The sequence below is a fragment of the Taudactylus pleione genome, unplaced genomic scaffold (genome assembly GCF_031769625.1).
Source record: "Taudactylus pleione unplaced genomic scaffold, aTauple2 ptg000282l, whole genome shotgun sequence".
Classification (NCBI taxonomy): Eukaryota; Metazoa; Chordata; class Amphibia; order Anura; family Myobatrachidae; genus Taudactylus; species Taudactylus pleione.
In genome coordinates, this window is record NW_028284684.1 from 1,608,957 (window position 1) to 1,625,912 (window position 16,956).

The 16,956-nt window shown below is 46.1% G+C and overlaps 1 protein-coding gene across 1 annotated transcript in view; it reads right to left on the minus strand.

Moving 5' to 3' along the window:
* Positions 1-16,956, minus strand: part of MMP17 (matrix metallopeptidase 17) — a 172,423-nt gene that overhangs the window by 18,287 nt on the left and 137,180 nt on the right. The window contains exons 6-7 of the mRNA XM_088482089.1: positions 16,267-16,366; positions 9,713-9,795 (exon numbers count right to left, since the gene is read on the minus strand). Coding sequence (XP_088338215.1) covers positions 9,713-9,795; positions 16,267-16,366 — 183 coding nt within the window. The remainder of the gene's footprint in view (positions 1-9,712; positions 9,796-16,266; positions 16,367-16,956) is intronic.

Here is a 16,956-nt window from a genome sequence, read left to right on the forward strand (position 1 = left end):
GAAACTGCAGTGGCAGACAGGATGGCAGTTTGAAAAACTAGGCCCCAAACTGTACATAATGCAAAGAAAAAAAAGAGGTGCAAGATGGAATTGTCCTTGGGCCCTCCCACCCACCCTTATGTTGTATAAACAGGACATGCACACTTTAACAAACCAATCATTTCAGCGCCAGGGTCTGCCACACAACTGTGGCTGAAATGATTGGTTCGTTTGGGCCCCCACAAAACAAGCTGGCAATTAATGTGTCCCTGCACAAACTGGCTCTATGGAGGCAAGATGTCATCCTCATCCTCCTCATCCACCGATTCCTCACCCTCTTCAGTGTGTACATCCTCATCCTCACAAAGTATTAACTCGTCCCCACTTGAATCCACCACCACAGGTCCCTCTGTACCTTCTGGAGGCTGGTCTCCCTGGAAGAGCTGATAATTCATTTTGATGAACATCATCTTCTCCACATTCTGTGGAAGCAACCTCCTACGCCTTTCGCTGACAAGGTTCCCGGCTGCACTAAACACTCTTTCGGGGCAACTCAGGTAAAATAGAGCCAGTTTGTACAGGGGCCTCCAAATTGCCTCTTTTTCCTGCCAGTACAGGTATGGACTGTCTGCCATGCCTACTTGGATGCTGTCACCGATGTAATCCTCCACCATTCTGTCAATGGTGACAGTATCATATGCAGTGACAGTAGACATGTCAGAAATTGTTGCCAGGTCCTTCAGTCCGGACCAGATGTCCAAACTTGGTCCTGCCTGCCCTGCATCACCGCCAGCGGGTTGCTTAGGATACCTAAGTTTTTTCCTGGCAGCCCCAGTTGCAGGAGAAAATGAAGAAGGAGCCGTTGACGTGTCACGTTCCGCTTCAGCTGACAGTGTGTTCACCAGCAGGTCTTTGCACCTCTGCAGGCTTGTGTCGGCCGGAAAGAGAGACACCACATAGGCTTTAAACCTAGGATCGAGCACGGTGGCCAAAACGTAGTGGTCTGATTTCAACAGATTGACCACCCTGGAATCCTGGCAAAGCGAATGAAGGGCTTCATCCACAAGTCCCACATGCCGAGCAGAATCGCTCCGTCTTAGCTCCTCCTTCACTTTCTCCAGCTGCTTCTGCAAAAGCCTGATGAGGGGAATGACCTGACTCAAGCTGGCAGTGTCTGAACTGACTTCACGTGTGGCAAGTTCGAAGGGCTGGAGAACCTTGCACAACACGGAAATCATTCTCCACTGCGCTTGAGTCAGGTGCATACCCCCTCCTTTGCCTATGTCATAGGTGGATGTATAGGCTTGTATGGCCTTTTGCTGCTCCTCCATCCTCTGAAGCATATAGAGGGTTGAGTTCCACCGCGTCACAACCTCTTGCTTCAGGTGATGGCGGGGCAGGTTCAAGAGTGTTTGCTGGCGCTCCAGTCTTAGGCACGCAGTCGCTGAATGGCGAAAGTGGCCAGAAATTTTTCGGGCCACCCAAAGCGTCTCCTGCACGCCCCTGTCGCTTTTCAGAAAATTCTGCACCACCAAGTTTATTGTGTGAGCAAAACATGGGACGTGCTGGAATTTGCCCAGATGTAATGCCCGCACAATATTGGTGGCGTTGTCAGATATCACAAATCCCCAGGAGAGTCTAAGTGGGGTAAGCCACTGGGCGATGATTTCCCTCAGTTTCTCTAAGAGGTTGTCGGCGGTGTGCCTCTTACTGAAACCGGTGATACACAGCGTAGCCTGCCTTGTAACGAGCTGGCATTTCTGAGATGCTGCTACTGGTGACGCTGCTGCTGTTGCTGCGTAAGGTGATACATCTACCCAGTGGGCTGTCACAGTCATATAGTCCTTAGTCTGCCCTGTTCCACTTGTCCACATGTCCGTGGTTAAGTGGACATTGTGTACAACGGCATTTTTCAGGACACTGAGGACACTTTTTCTGACGTTTCTGTACAGTCTCGGTATCGCCTGCCTAGTGAAGTGGAATCTAGACGGGATTTGGAACCGGGGACACACTACCTCCATCAATTGTCTAAATCCCACTGCACTAATGGCGGATACCGGACGCACGTCTAACACCAACATAGCAGTCAAGGCCTCAGTTATACGTTTTGCTTCAGGATGACTGCTGTCGTACTTCATCCTCCTCGCTAAGGACTGTTGGAGGGTCAATTGTTTAGTAAAAGTAGTGGTGTTCCTACTTCCTCTCTGGGATGATGAACGACTCCCAGCAGCAGCAACAGCAGCAGCGGCAGCAGTAGGCGTAGCAATGCAGGATCCTCCGGAGGAATCCCGGATAGGAGAGTCAGTCATGCCAGTGACATGGCCTGCAGGACTACTTCCGATCCTAACTAAGGAGGAAATTGACGAGGAGGGAGTTGACGGTGTGGTTTGCAGGCGCTTGGATACAACAGGACAACGGGATTTAGGTGTCCCTGGACTGCTTACGGTCTTAGCCAAAGTTTCTGAACTTGACAGTAACTTTTTATGAACGCGCTGCAGGTGCCGTATAAGGGAGGATGTTCCTAGGTGGTTGACGTCCCTACCCCTACTTATTTCACCTTTACATATGGTACATATGGCAAGACAGTTGTTGTCCGGATTTGGATAGAAATATTGCCAGACCAAAGAGGTGGAATGTTTGGTCTTCTGCCCAGGCATGACCGTGATGGGCTTTTTCATCCCACGGACAACAACTGTCTCCCCCGGAGCCTGATTTAAACAAACCACATCACCATCAGAATCCTCCTCGCCAACTTCCTCCTCAGCGCCAGCTACACCAGTATCCTCATCCTGTTGTACTTCAACAGTGACATCTTCAATTTGCATATCAGCAAGTGGACTGTGGGTGCTCCTTTCAGCACTTGCAGGGGGCGTGCAAATGGTGGAAAGAGCCACCTCTTCCCGTCCAGTGCTGGGAAGGTCAGGCATCGCAACCACCACCACACTTGGACTCTCCTTGGGGATTTGTGATATCTTCTTAGAAAGCACAGTTCTTCGCTGTGCTTTTGCCAGCTTAACTCTTTTGATTTTTTTAGTGGGAGGAGGGCTTCCATCGTCATGTGAAGCTGAACCACTAGTCATGAACATACTAGGGATCGACCTTAGCCGTTCCTTGCCACTCCGTGTCGTAAATGGCATATTGGCAAGTTTACGTTTCTCTTCAGCTGATTTAAATGTCTTTTTCAAGGTCATTTTCCTGAACTTTGCCATTTGGGATTGTATGTGCCCTCTACTATGACATTGGGCATCGGCCTTGGCAGACGACGTTGATGGCATGTTATCGTCTATGTCATGACTAGTGGCAGCAGCTTCAGCACTAGGAGGAAGTGGTTCTTGATCTTTCTCTATTTTATTTTTATCGGAGAAAGTTTGGTCCTCCATTTATGTTATATCGATTTGATATATACGTGCGGCTAAACACAGAAAATAATTTTTTTTTGGGTTTGGACTGGAGTGTACTTTGTGGGTTACAGCACCCTTTAATGGTCAAGCCAGCCGGCCCTTTACTTATGACACAGGCGCACGCTTGGCACTACTTTGTTGATGCACGTGCGGCTACTGCGCACACAATTCACAAACACAGAAAATAATTTTTTTTTGGTTTGGACTGGAGTGTACTTTCGGGGGTTACAGCACCCTTTAACGGTCAAGCCAGCCGGCCCTTTACTTATGACACAGGCGCACGCTTGGCACTACTTTGTTGATGCACGTGCGGCTACTGCGCACACAATTCACAAACACAGAAAATAATTTTTTTTTTGGTTTGGACTGGAGTGTACTTTCGGGGGTTACAGCACCCTTAACGGTCAAGCCAGCCGGCCCTTTACTTATGACACAGGCGCACGCTTGGCACTACTTTGTTGATGCACGTGCGGCTACTGCGCACACAATTCACAAACACAGAAAATAATTTTTTTTTTGTTTGGACTGGAGTGTACTTTCGGGGGTTACAGCACCCTTTAACGGTCAAGCCAGCCGGCCCTTTACTTATGACACAGGCGCACGCTTGGCACTACTTTGTTGATGCACGTGCGGCTACTGCGCACACAATTCACAAACACAGAAAATAATTTTTTTTTTGGTTTGGACTGGAGTGTACTTTGGGGGTTACAGCACCCTTTAACGGTCAAGCCAGCCGGCCCTTTACTTATGACACAGGCGCACGCTTGGCACTACTTTGTTGATGCACGTGCGGCTACTGCGCACACAATTCACAAACACAGAAAATAATTTTTTTTTGGTTTGGACTGGAGTGTACTTTCGGGGGTTACAGCACCCTTTAACGGTCAAGCCAGCGGGCCCTTTACTTATGACACAGGCGCACGCTTGGCACTACTTTGTTGATGCACGTGCGGCTACTGCGCACACAATTCACAAACACAGAAAATAATTTTTTTTTTGGTTTGGACTGGAGTGTACTTTCGGGGGTTACAGCACCCTTAATGGTCAAGCCAGCCGGCCCTTTACTTATGACACAGGCGCACGCTTGGCACTACTTTGTTGATGCACGTGCGGCTACTGCGCACACAATTCACAAACACAGAAAATAATTTTTTTTTGGTTTGGACTGGAGTGTACTTTCGGGGGTTACAGCACCCTTTAACGGTCAAGCCAGCCGGCCCTTTACTTATGACACAGGCGCACGCTTGGCACTACTTTGTTGATGCACGTGCGGCTACTGCGCACACAATTCACAAACACAGAAAATAATTTTTTTTTTGGTTTGGACTGGAGTGTACTTTGGGGGTTACAGCACCCTTTAACGGTCAAGCCAGCCGGCCCTTTACTTATGACACAGGCGCACGCTTGGCACTACTTTGTTGATGCACGTGCGGCTACTGCGCACACAATTCACAAACACAGAAAATAATTTTTTTTTTGGTTTGGACTGGAGTGTACTTTCGGGGGTTACAGCACCCTTAACGGTCAAGCCAGCCGGCCCTTTACTTATGACACAGGTGCACGCTTGGCACTACTTTGTTGATGCACGTGCGGCTACTGCGCACACAATTCACAAACACAGAAAATAATTTTTTTTTTGGTTTGGACTGGAGTGTACTTTCGGGGGTTACAGCACCCTTAACGGTCAAGCCAGCCGGCCCTTTACTTATGACACAGGCGCACGCTTGGCACTACTTTGTTGATGCACGTGCGGCTACTGCGCACACAATTCACAAACACAGAAAATAATTTTTTTTTGGTTTGGACTGGAGTGTACTTTCGGGGGATACAGCACCCTTTAACGGTCAAGCCAGCCGGCCCTTTACTTATGACACAGGCGCACGCTTGGCACTACTTTGTTGATGCACGTGCGGCTACTGCGCACACAATTCACAAACACAGAAAATAATTTTTTTTTTGGTTTGGACTGGAGTGTACTTTCGGGGGTTACAGCACCCTTAACGGTCAAGCCAGCCGGCCCTTTACTTATGACACAGGCGCACGCTTGGTACTACTTTGTTGATGCACGTGCGGCTACTGCGCACACAATTCACAAACACAGAAAATAATTTTTTTTTGGTTTGGACTGGAGTGTACTTTCGGGGGTTACAGCACCCTTTAACGGTCAAGCCAGCCGGCCCTTTACTTATGACACAGGCGCACGCTTGGCACTACTTTGTTGATGCACGTGCGGCTACTGCGCACACAATTCACAAACACAGAAAATAATTTTTTTTTTGGTTTGGACTGGAGTGTGCTTTGGGGGTTACAGCACCCTTTAACGGTCAAGCCAGCCGGCCCTTTACTTATGACACAGGCGCACGCTTGGCACTACTTTGTTGATGCACGTGCGGCTACTGCGCACACAATTCACAAACACAGAAAATAATTTTTTTTTTGGTTTGGACTGGAGTGTACTTTCGGGGGTTACAGCACCCTTAACGGTCAAGCCAGCCGGCCCTTTACTTATGACACAGGTGCACGCTTGGCACTACTTTGTTGATGCATGTGCGGCTACTGCGCACACAATTCACAAACACAGGAAATTATTTTTTTTTTGGTTTGGACTGGAGTGTACTTTCGGGGGTTACAGCACCCTTAACGGTCAAGCCAGCCGGCCCTTTACTTATGACACAGGCGCACGCTTGGCACTACTTTGTTGATGCACGTGCGGCTACTGCGCACACAATTCACAAACACAGAAAATAATTTTTTTTTGGTTTGGACTGGAGTGTATTTTCGGGGGTTACAGCACCCTTAACGGTCAAGCCAGCCGGCCCTTTACTTATGACACAGGCGCACGCTTGGCACTACTTTGTTGATGCACGTGCGGCTACTGCGCACACAATTCACAAACACAGAAAATAATTTTTTTTTTGGTTTGGACTGGAGTGTACTTTCGGGGGTTACAGCACCCTTAACGGTCAAGCCAGCCGGCCCTTTACTTATGACACAGGTGCACGCTTGGCACTACTTTGTTGATGCACGTGCGGCTACTGCGCACACAATTCACAAACACAGAAAATAATTTTTTTTTTGGTTTGGACTGGAGTGTACTTTCGGGGGTTACAGCACCCTTAACGGTCAAGCCAGTCGGCCCTTTACTTATGACACAGGCGCACGCTTGGCACTACTTTGTTGATGCACGTGCGGCTACTGCGCACACAATTCACAAACACAGAAAATAATTTTTTTTTTGGTTTGGACTGGAGTGTACTTTCGGGGGTTACAGCACCCTTAACGGTCAAGCCAGCCGGCCCTTTACTTATGACACAGGCGCACGCTTGGCACTACTTTGTTGATGCACGTGCGGCTACTGCGCACACAATTCACAAACACAGAAAATAATTTTTTTTTTGGTTTGGACTGGAGTGTACTTTGGGGGTTACAGCACCCTTTAACGGTCAAGCCAGCTGGCCCTTTACTTATGACACAGGCGCACGCTTGGCACTACTTTGTTGATGCACGTGCGGCTACTGCGCACACAATTCACAAACACAGAAAATAATTTTTTTTTTGGTTTGGACTGGAGTGTACTTTTGGGGGTTACAGCACCCTTAACGGTCAAGCCAGCCGGCCCTTTACTTATGACACAGGTGCACGCTTGGCACTACTTTGTTGATGCACGTGCGGCTACTGCGCACACAATTCACAAACACAGAAAATAATTTTTTTTTTGGTTTGGACTGGAGTGTACTTTCGGGGGTTACAGCACCCTTAACGGTCAAGCCAGCCGGCCCTTTACTTATGACACAGGCGCACGCTTGGCACTACTTTGTTGATGCACGTGCGGCTACTGCGCACACAATTCACAAACACAGAAAATAATTTTTTTTTTGGTTTGGACTGGAGTGTACTTTCGGGGGTTACAGCACCCTTTAACGGTCAAGCCAGCCGGCCCTTTACTTATGACACAGGCGCACGCTTGGCACTACTTTGTTGATGCACGTGCGGCTACTGCGCACACAATTCACAAACACAGAAAATAATTTTTTTTTTGGTTTGGACTGGAGTGTACTTTCGGGGGTTACAGCACCCTTAACGGTCAAGCCAGCCGGCCCTTTACTTATGACACAGGCGCACGCTTGGTACTACTTTGTTGATGCACGTGCGGCTACTGCGCACACAATTCACAAACACAGAAAATAATTTTTTTTTGGTTTGGACTGGAGTGTACTTTCGGGGGTTACAGCACCCTTTAACGGTCAAGCCAGCCGGCCCTTTACTTATGACACAGGCGCACGCTTGGCACTACTTTGTTGATGCACGTGCGGCTACTGCGCACACAATTCACAAACACAGAAAATAATTTTTTTTTTGGTTTGGACTGGAGTGTACTTTGGGGGTTACAGCACCCTTTAACGGTCAAGCCAGCCGGCCCTTTACTTATGACACAGGCGCACGCTTGGCACTACTTTGTTGATGCACGTGCGGCTACTGCGCACACAATTCACAAACACAGAAAATAATTTTTTTTTTGGTTTGGACTGGAGTGTACTTTCGGGGGTTACAGCACCCTTAACGGTCAAGCCAGCCGGCCCTTTACTTATGACACAGGTGCACGCTTGGCACTACTTTGTTGATGCATGTGCGGCTACTGCGCACACAATTCACAAACACAGAAAATAATTTTTTTTTTGGTTTGGACTGGAGTGTACTTTCGGGGGTTACAGCACCCTTAACGGTCAAGCCAGCCGGCCCTTTACTTATGACACAGGCGCACGCTTGGCACTACTTTGTTGATGCACGTGCGGCTACTGCGCACACAATTCACAAACACAGAAAATAATTTTTTTTTGGTTTGGACTGGAGTGTACTTTCGGGGGTTACAGCACCCTTAATGGTCAAGCCAGCCGGCCCTTTACTTATGACACAGGCGCACGCTTGGCACTACTTTGTTGATGCACGTGCGGCTACTGCGCACACAATTCACAAACACAGAAAATAATTTTTTTTTTGGTTTGGACTGGAGTGTACTTTCGGGGGTTACAGCACCCTTAACGGTCAAGCCAGCCGGCCCTTTACTTATGACACAGGTGCACGCTTGGCACTACTTTGTTGATGCACGTGCGGCTACTGCGCACACAATTCACAAACACAGAAAATAATTTTTTTTTTGGTTTGGACTGGAGTGTACTTTCGGGGGTTACAGCACCCTTAACGGTCAAGCCAGTCGGCCCTTTACTTATGACACAGGCGCACGCTTGGCACTACTTTGTTGATGCACGTGCGGCTACTGCGCACACAATTCACAAACACAGAAAATAATTTTTTTTTTGGTTTGGACTGGAGTGTACTTTCGGGGGTTACAGCACCCTTAACGGTCAAGCCAGCCGGCCCTTTACTTATGACACAGGCGCACGCTTGGCACTACTTTGTTGATGCACGTGCGGCTACTGCGCACACAATTCACAAACACAGAAAATAATTTTTTTTTGGTTTGGACTGGAGTGTACTTTCGGGGGTTACAGCACCCTTTAACGGTCAAGCCAGCCGGCCCTTTACTTATGACACAGGCGCACGCTTGGCACTACTTTGTTGATGCACGTGCGGCTACTGCGCACACAATTCACAAACACAGAAAATATATTATTTTTTTAGCACTTGGGGGGAGCACCCCTGATGGACAGAGCACCCCCTGGACAACACTACAGCCCTCCTTTAGGACTGGGACACTGCACAGGACTTTGGAGTGGACACAGCCCCTATGGAGAACTGACTGCACAACACAGTCCAGCCAGCCCCTATGGACTTTGAAGTAGTGGACACAGCCCCTATTAACAACAGCAGCACAGCACAACACAGCCAGCCCCTATGGACTTTGAAGTAGTGGACAACAGCAGCACTACACTACACTACACTACACTACACTACACAGCCCTAACTCCCACCCTCCCTCTTCACTGTCCACAGCCGAGTGAGAAAATGGCGCCGACGCGGGTACCTTATATAGGATCCAAAACCCGCGAGACTCGGAAGGCGGGATGATGACGTTTTGCCTCGATTTCAGATCCGAGTCAGGCGGGAAAAGTCGAGCCTGACTCGGATCGGACTCGGATCGGGGGGGCTCGGGGGGGTTCGGATTTCAGAAATCCGAACCCGCTCACCCCTACTTATTACATTACAAAAATGTGAACAGAAACAGAATGGGAACCAGTACTGACCCCTGTGGAAAGCAATGTCATAAAGGAATAGGTTGAATAGAAGATACATAGAAAGATATCTGATCATTCTCATAATGGCAAAATGTCACTGGATTTGTTATTACCGTACAAACAGAGGACATTCCTTACCTTTAAAGAAAAATGCTTCTCCTCTTATCTGAGCTACTGCATCAAAATGTGTGTTGCATCTGTCTGGTTCATCCTTTCTTAGCCTGAAGAAAGATAGAGTGTAGAAAGAGGAGAGAATGATTGGTATATATAAATATAAAGCACCCTGCTTGTTGCTGTATAGGCGAGGTACAATGCAGAATCTTTATTTTCATGTGCTGGCATTGTGTGACCTCTGTCATTTCAGTTACCGGGAGGCCAGATTATCTCAGGTAAGTGAAGCATCATCCATACTTTTCAAATCCAGCATGAAAATATCAGCACACTTGATAGAGTAGGATGTAATTGTAATACACAATCTTTAGTTTCATGCCTGATTTCTGCTATTTGTTTAAAAGAAACAAAATAAGTATGTTCAAGCGCAAATTTTTTATTGGTTACTAGCCGGAGTACCCGGCGTTGCCCGGGATTTTAAGAATGTTTGTTTACACATCATCCTCCAACCAACCTCTCCTTAGGCAGGCCTCATGAAAAGTGTGACAAACTTCCCCATCAACAGTCCTAAGGTCTTCGAAGGAAGTAGGACCTGTAATGGTGTAAAGCAAACTTCGGAGATAGAAGCATTCAAAATTTGTAAGATGTACAGTGTAAACACGGCCAAGAGCTTCTGTTGCTCTGATACCAGGATGACCATCTACAGCGACTCCCTGTTTTCTGCGCATAAAAACTTTGGGAGAAGCATTCCATGTGTAATATTTTGGCAGCTCACAGTACAGCAGGATCCTTGCAAAGCCATCATTTGGACACAGTTGGAAGAAAGAAGTAAATGTTGTGTAATTTGGTATAGTCAGAGAGCTGAGAATGCTGGCAAAGCCTGCTAATAAACATTAAGATCATGACAAAACATGACAACACAAAACGCTTGCTCCGAGGCCCTACCCATATGCCGTGAGGCCCCACAATCAGTGTCCAGCAAAAATTGTGGTTTTAAATTAATTAAAAATTAACAGTAATTCATTTCGATCAAAAAATTTTTTTTTGCCTCCGCCGTGTTTTAATACGCTCGTATTTAATATGTCACGATCTTCGCTTGTAAACTGTAGATTTGTATAGAAAGATAGACGTACACTAGGACAAATTTTCACTTTGATATAGTAGAGAAGATAGAAAAGAAAAAATAGTAGATATGCTAAATCTTTTTGTAATTCCGTACCTGACCTGTAGAGGGCGAATGCTATGCAAAAATTGTGTTTTTTAATTAATTAAAAAGTAACAGTAATTAATTTTGATTTAGTAGAGAAGATAGAAAAGAAAAAATAGTAGATAAGCTAAATACTTTTGTAATTCTGTACCTGACCTGTAGAGGGCGAAAGCTATGCAAAAATTGTAGTTTTTCATGAATTAAAAATTAACAGTAATTAAATTCGATTTTAATTTTTTTAGTTGCCTCTGCCGTGTTTTAATACACTCGTATGTAAAATTTCACGATCGTGGCTTGTAAACTGTGGATTTGTATAGAAAAACAGAAGGAAAAATGTTGCTTTTATATAGTAGATGTAACACACACTGTAGATGTTAATAATGACCAGCAGCAAAAAAACCCTCTATATGTTTGTGAACATACAGAATAATGTATTCTTACACCCTGACCTAAATGGTCAGCATGTATTAATTTAGGATAATTTTTGCTATAAGTATTAGTATCATGAAGTCTGATATGTGAAATAAAGAATACTTGTAAAGGACACAACAAATGTTATTTTATTTTCTAAAACATAAAGAGCATATAAATTCACATTCAATACTCTTTAATAAAGTTCCTAGGTTGGAACAAAACTAGTTAGAGGACTTACCTGCTTTGCCACCAAGTGGACTTGATATCGTTTGGGGTATATACCCATAGTGGAATATTTGCTGCTGAGGCTATCTCCCCCTTTTTGTTGCATAATGGGGATATCAGCTGCCCTGCAGAGAGCATTGAGACAGGGGTCAGCTGCTGGACGCGTACAAGCCTACGTGTGGATTAATTAAGTGCTCCGGGAGCTGCAGCCGGGCACCGGTCTTTGAGGGCTAATAGAGACGGTCGGACGCGATTGAGGTGCGGAGTTACATTGCTGGACGGCAGGTGAGAGCAAAGCCGCGGCTTCATTGTTGTGCACAAACATTTACAAACTCCATATATTTGTGGACTTTTGGGGAGATCCGTGCAACATGACATGCGAATATGGCTCCCTTTGAATCACCATCTTTAAGCATCCGGACATTCATTCCATGCCACTTATCAGGGATTGAGCACCCCATATAAATGGAGAATTTAATATTATAACGGAAGATCATTATATGTCATTCATTGAAAGCAACCATTTATCCTGTCCACACATTACATCTTTTATCTTCAGTAGAATGACAGGTGAAAAGTGAGAGACCAGGTGAAAATTAACATATAATTGAGACAAAGAGGATAATATCTTTATAAAGCTACAAAGAGGAATTCAGCTATTAAGAGTGATATTATTCTTTACAATCAGCTCAGGTTTATATATCTTTTTTAGGATTAACATAATTGTGTGCATAGAGATATATACCATGGTTTTATGAATACAACCGGTTGTATCTATTTTTTAGATTGTATTGAATGTGAATTTATATACTCTTTCATGTGTTAGAAAATAAAACATTTGTTGTGTACTATACCAGTATTCTTTATTTCACATATCAGACTTCATGATACTAATACTTATAGCGCAAATTATCCTAAATTAACATTGATCTGATTTCTGCTATGTCATACAGTATCTCCCAAATGTCCCTAATCAGGGGCCTCTAAAGGGGTGGAGTTGGCATAAAAATGGTGTGAAGTGAACCTGGTCATTGTTAGGTGTTTTTCTTGTTTCTGGTTCTCTTTAGCACACCCAAGACAAGAACCATGTAGGCAAGCAGTGGCGGAACTCCCGGAGACAATGGAGTCATTTCCTGCCGGGCTCCAGCCCTTAAGGGGGCACCTGGCTCTATTGTCCCCCGGGCCATTCCGGTCACTGCCATGGAGATGGAGCGCTGCTGATCGGCGCTCCACCTCCAGCGGCGTCAATAAGGGGGGTGCAGTGGCACCCCCTATTTGCCGGGCGCCCGCTGATTGTATTACCAGCGGGTGCCCGACACCTTCGTTCCCCCCTGCGGTAGCTGGAGGAACGTAGCTCAGTGTGAGCTCCGCTTCCGGGTCCCACAATGCACTATGGGAGTGATGTCATGACGTCACTCCCATAGTTCCGAGGAGCGGGCGCCGGGGACGGAAGGCAGCAGGACTGTGTGTGCGCTCGCGGGGTGGGGGGGGGGTTCACTACAGGGGGCATTGTTGGGGGCTCACTACAGGGGGCATTACTGGGGGCTCACTACAGGGGGCATTACTGGGGCTTACTAAAGGGGGCATTACGGGGGCGTACTACACGGGGCATTGCGGGGGCTTACTACAGGGGGCATTACTGGGGGCTTACTACAGGGGGCATTACAGGGGCGTACTACACAGGGCATTATAGGGGGCTTACTACAGGGGGCATTACGGGGGCTTACTACAGGGGGCATTACTGGGGGCTTTCTACAGGGGGCATTACAGGGGGCTTGATACAGGGGGCATTACTGGGGGCTTACTGCAGGGGGCATTGTTGGGGGCTCACTACAGGGGGCATTGTTGGGGGCTCACTACACGGGGCATTATAGGGGGCTTACTACAGGGGGCATTACGGGGGCTTACTACAGGGGGCATTACTGGGGGCTTTCTACAGGGGGCTTGATACAGGGGGCATTACTGGGGGATTACTGCAGGGGGCATTACTGGGGGCTTTCTACAGGGGGCTTACTACAGGGGGCATTATGGGGGCTTACTACAGGGGGCATTACTGGGGGATTTCTACAGGGGGCATTACTGGGGGCTTACTACTGGGGGCACTACAGGGAGTTTACTACTGGGGGTTTACTACAGGGGCTTACTACTGGGAGCACTACAGGGGCCCTTAGTACTGGGGCACTGCAAAGGGGGACCACTACTGGAGGTACTGCATAGGGGGACCATTACTGGGGGGCACTACATAGGTGGCACTGCATAGGGGGACCTCTACTGAGGGCACTGCACAGGGGTCCACTACTGGGGGAACTGCATAGGGGGGCGGCAGCTGGGGCTGGCATAGGTGCTGGGGGGGGTGGTACATTATAATTTGGGGGGGGGGGCACCAACATTTATCTTGCCTCCGGGCACCTTGGATGAAGTTACGCCACTGTAGGCAAGGGTGTAACTGTAGTCATAGCAATCCCTGCAACTGCTATGGGAACTGTCCCAGAGTGAAAATTGTGTCTGACGCATTAACCTAATATGGCTTTCTAATAAACGTATACACTAAAAAAGCTGCAATTTTAGATATGCAGAGAAACCTCTCAGCAGATTAAAGATTTAAACTGTGTACACATAAGTAATCGGAAAGCTGGGCTGGACATATAGGAGGTGCCTGGTCAGTTGCACATCAGGCATGGTGAGAAAGAAGACTGCTGCTCCCCTGATTTGGCCACGTTCCTAATACCCTGGCCTGTCTCCACTTTCAACGGCACTGGTCACACATGTATATGTCAGTGTCTGCATGTGTTGCCAATTATGAGAACCCACCCTTAAGCTGAGTACACACTATCCAATGTATCGTACAATATATTGTTCTGACGCGGATCGGAACAATATATCGTACACACTGTACACAGCAGATGGGCGATCCAATAAACGACACGGTGCAATTACATGCCGCATGTAACGATACATCACGCCTTTGTAGACTGGATCGTGCTGTGTATGCAGCGCGCGCAATGTATAGTTACATTGCATCGCACCATCGCTGCGTCGCACCATAGTATGGAGTTTACCCAGCTTTATAGTACTCAGATTACATTAGAACAACCCTTCTCCCTGCCTCTCCACATATAAGCAGTCGTACTGTACCTGCCAGAACATGCAATCCTGCATAGGTGCATATTGGTGCTGGGGCGATTTTATGCAGAGCAAACTGCCTGTGTTCTCGCTCTGCATAACTGTAATAACTGTAAAATGCAAAGATGATATGAAAACTAGAATATTTCATCACACCTGACTATTGTCCCTGATTTCTGAGGTTTTAAAAATTTCAGCCTGGAAATATCCCTATTTTTCAGTATTTACCAAAGGCACAATATCAAAAGTCTCTTTTCCATATTAGACATATAGCAAACAAAAAAGCATATTATAATCATTTTCTGTAAACATGTTACCACAGTATGGGAATTATAGTGCTCCAACTTGGTCCACCATAAAGGTTGCCTGTGACATGCTTCGATGTACCAGCATAAAAGATTGCCCTTGGAGAGTAATATAAAATGTAGAATTCTATGCTTAAATATATATTATTGAATTGCACATTACTTACAGTAACACCTGCTGTGACATGGAATGTTACTTTTCAGAAAAAGACACAATTTTCCCTGTTTCTGAATACATCCAAGTCCGTACACACTGCACAATGCAGTGAACAACAGCGCCATGTGTAGTTCCATGCCACATTTAGCAGCTTGGCGTCGCTCATCGCATCGTCCCATCTGCTGTGCTGCACAGCAGATGGGACGATGCGATAAACGACCCGCGGGCACATGCGATCAGGCATACACACTGTGCGACCCGGACAATATATCATTCCGATCTGCGCCAGAATTATATATCGTCACATGGATCGTATAGTGTGTAACCAGCTTAAATCACACCAGTACACAGGTCACTGACACTTAAAAGATCATCAAATGTATCTCCTGAAATATTCTGTTCTGCTGTAAGCATCCAGAGGATGAGCAGGATATTGTCTTCAACAAGCCTGGACCAGGCTAATTAGTACCCTCTCGCCATCACTGTTTACTTTACTGCCTTCTTATGGCTGAAAAACACAAACTTTCTGCAGCTCTAAGGGTTAACAGTGCAGCAACATTGTTTCAAAAATGTAAAAACAGAAGTTGTGGCGGCCTACCAGCTTCTATTGTAGTTATTAATGAGACTTTACCGTCGTCCGGAAAAACCGTCAGACATGGTCGATATTGACCATGTTAGCCGGTTTCCTATAGGGACCCGCAATCGTTAATCGTGGGTCGTTATCGGGTAATTCATGTGTTGGATTTTCGATAACGATTATCCAACACATGCAGAGCGATCAGATAACTATCGTTATCTGATCGTTGTCCAGTCGTCGCGTGTGTACCCAGCTTTAGGTTGTAATCTGAGAGCTCAAACTTCTAGCCTTTCAGATTCACTTTATGTACAGCGTACATGTAGATCAAAATAACTATATATATATAGTTTTCCACCAGAATATTATTATATACTGTATATGAAATAAATTTCCCCATACAGAAAGTCTCATGCCAATAGATTAAAGTGAATATAAACCCTACTTACAAATAATGTATATTATTCTCTTAATGCTGAGAACTGCACTCCTGACACATAAAATGTGGGATATGAATACACTCTGTAAGAACAACAAAGGTACATGACCATCTGTCAGTAACTAGTGATGTCTTACTGGATGGTGGAGCGGTTCTCTGGCAGATCAGGCAGAAACGGATGATCTTCAGCTTCGGAAACTTCCGGCTTTGCTGTCGGGGACACAGACTCGCGGACTCCTGGGGTGAGAGAGGGTGAAGTATTAGAGGCCATGTGGAACACTGGAACAGAAAATAAACACAGCATCTCCTCAAAAAATTATTTCACAAACAGTGCACCCAGACATCACATGAAGATGCTGATAATTCCGCACAATGATTGGATTTCCTAGAACTGTGGTCTCTGTATTGGTTTGACTCTATTTGCCTTTGATTATAATTTGAATGTGGAAATATTCTGGAACTAGATGAAACAACAAATAATTACATATTATAAATACTGTATATATTTTTATATCTGTTGCACCAAATATGTATTTCAAAATACATTATTGTAATACTGATTTTTTTAATATAAAACACTTTGGGGGGAATTCAAATCAGTGGGAAGGGCAGCACCAATGCCCAACTGCAAATGGCAGTGCTGACATCGCAAATTTTCCCTCGCACCTCAATGGAAATGTGCGATGCCGGCAGACGCGATGTGCAGTTCTCTCATTTTTATGTTACAAGTACAATGTGGAAAAATGGCAGCGTAAAAATAATTCACAATCTCAGGTGGAATGCTGGAAAAAACGTTGACTAAGTTTTACATCAGTGAAGCTCTGCTT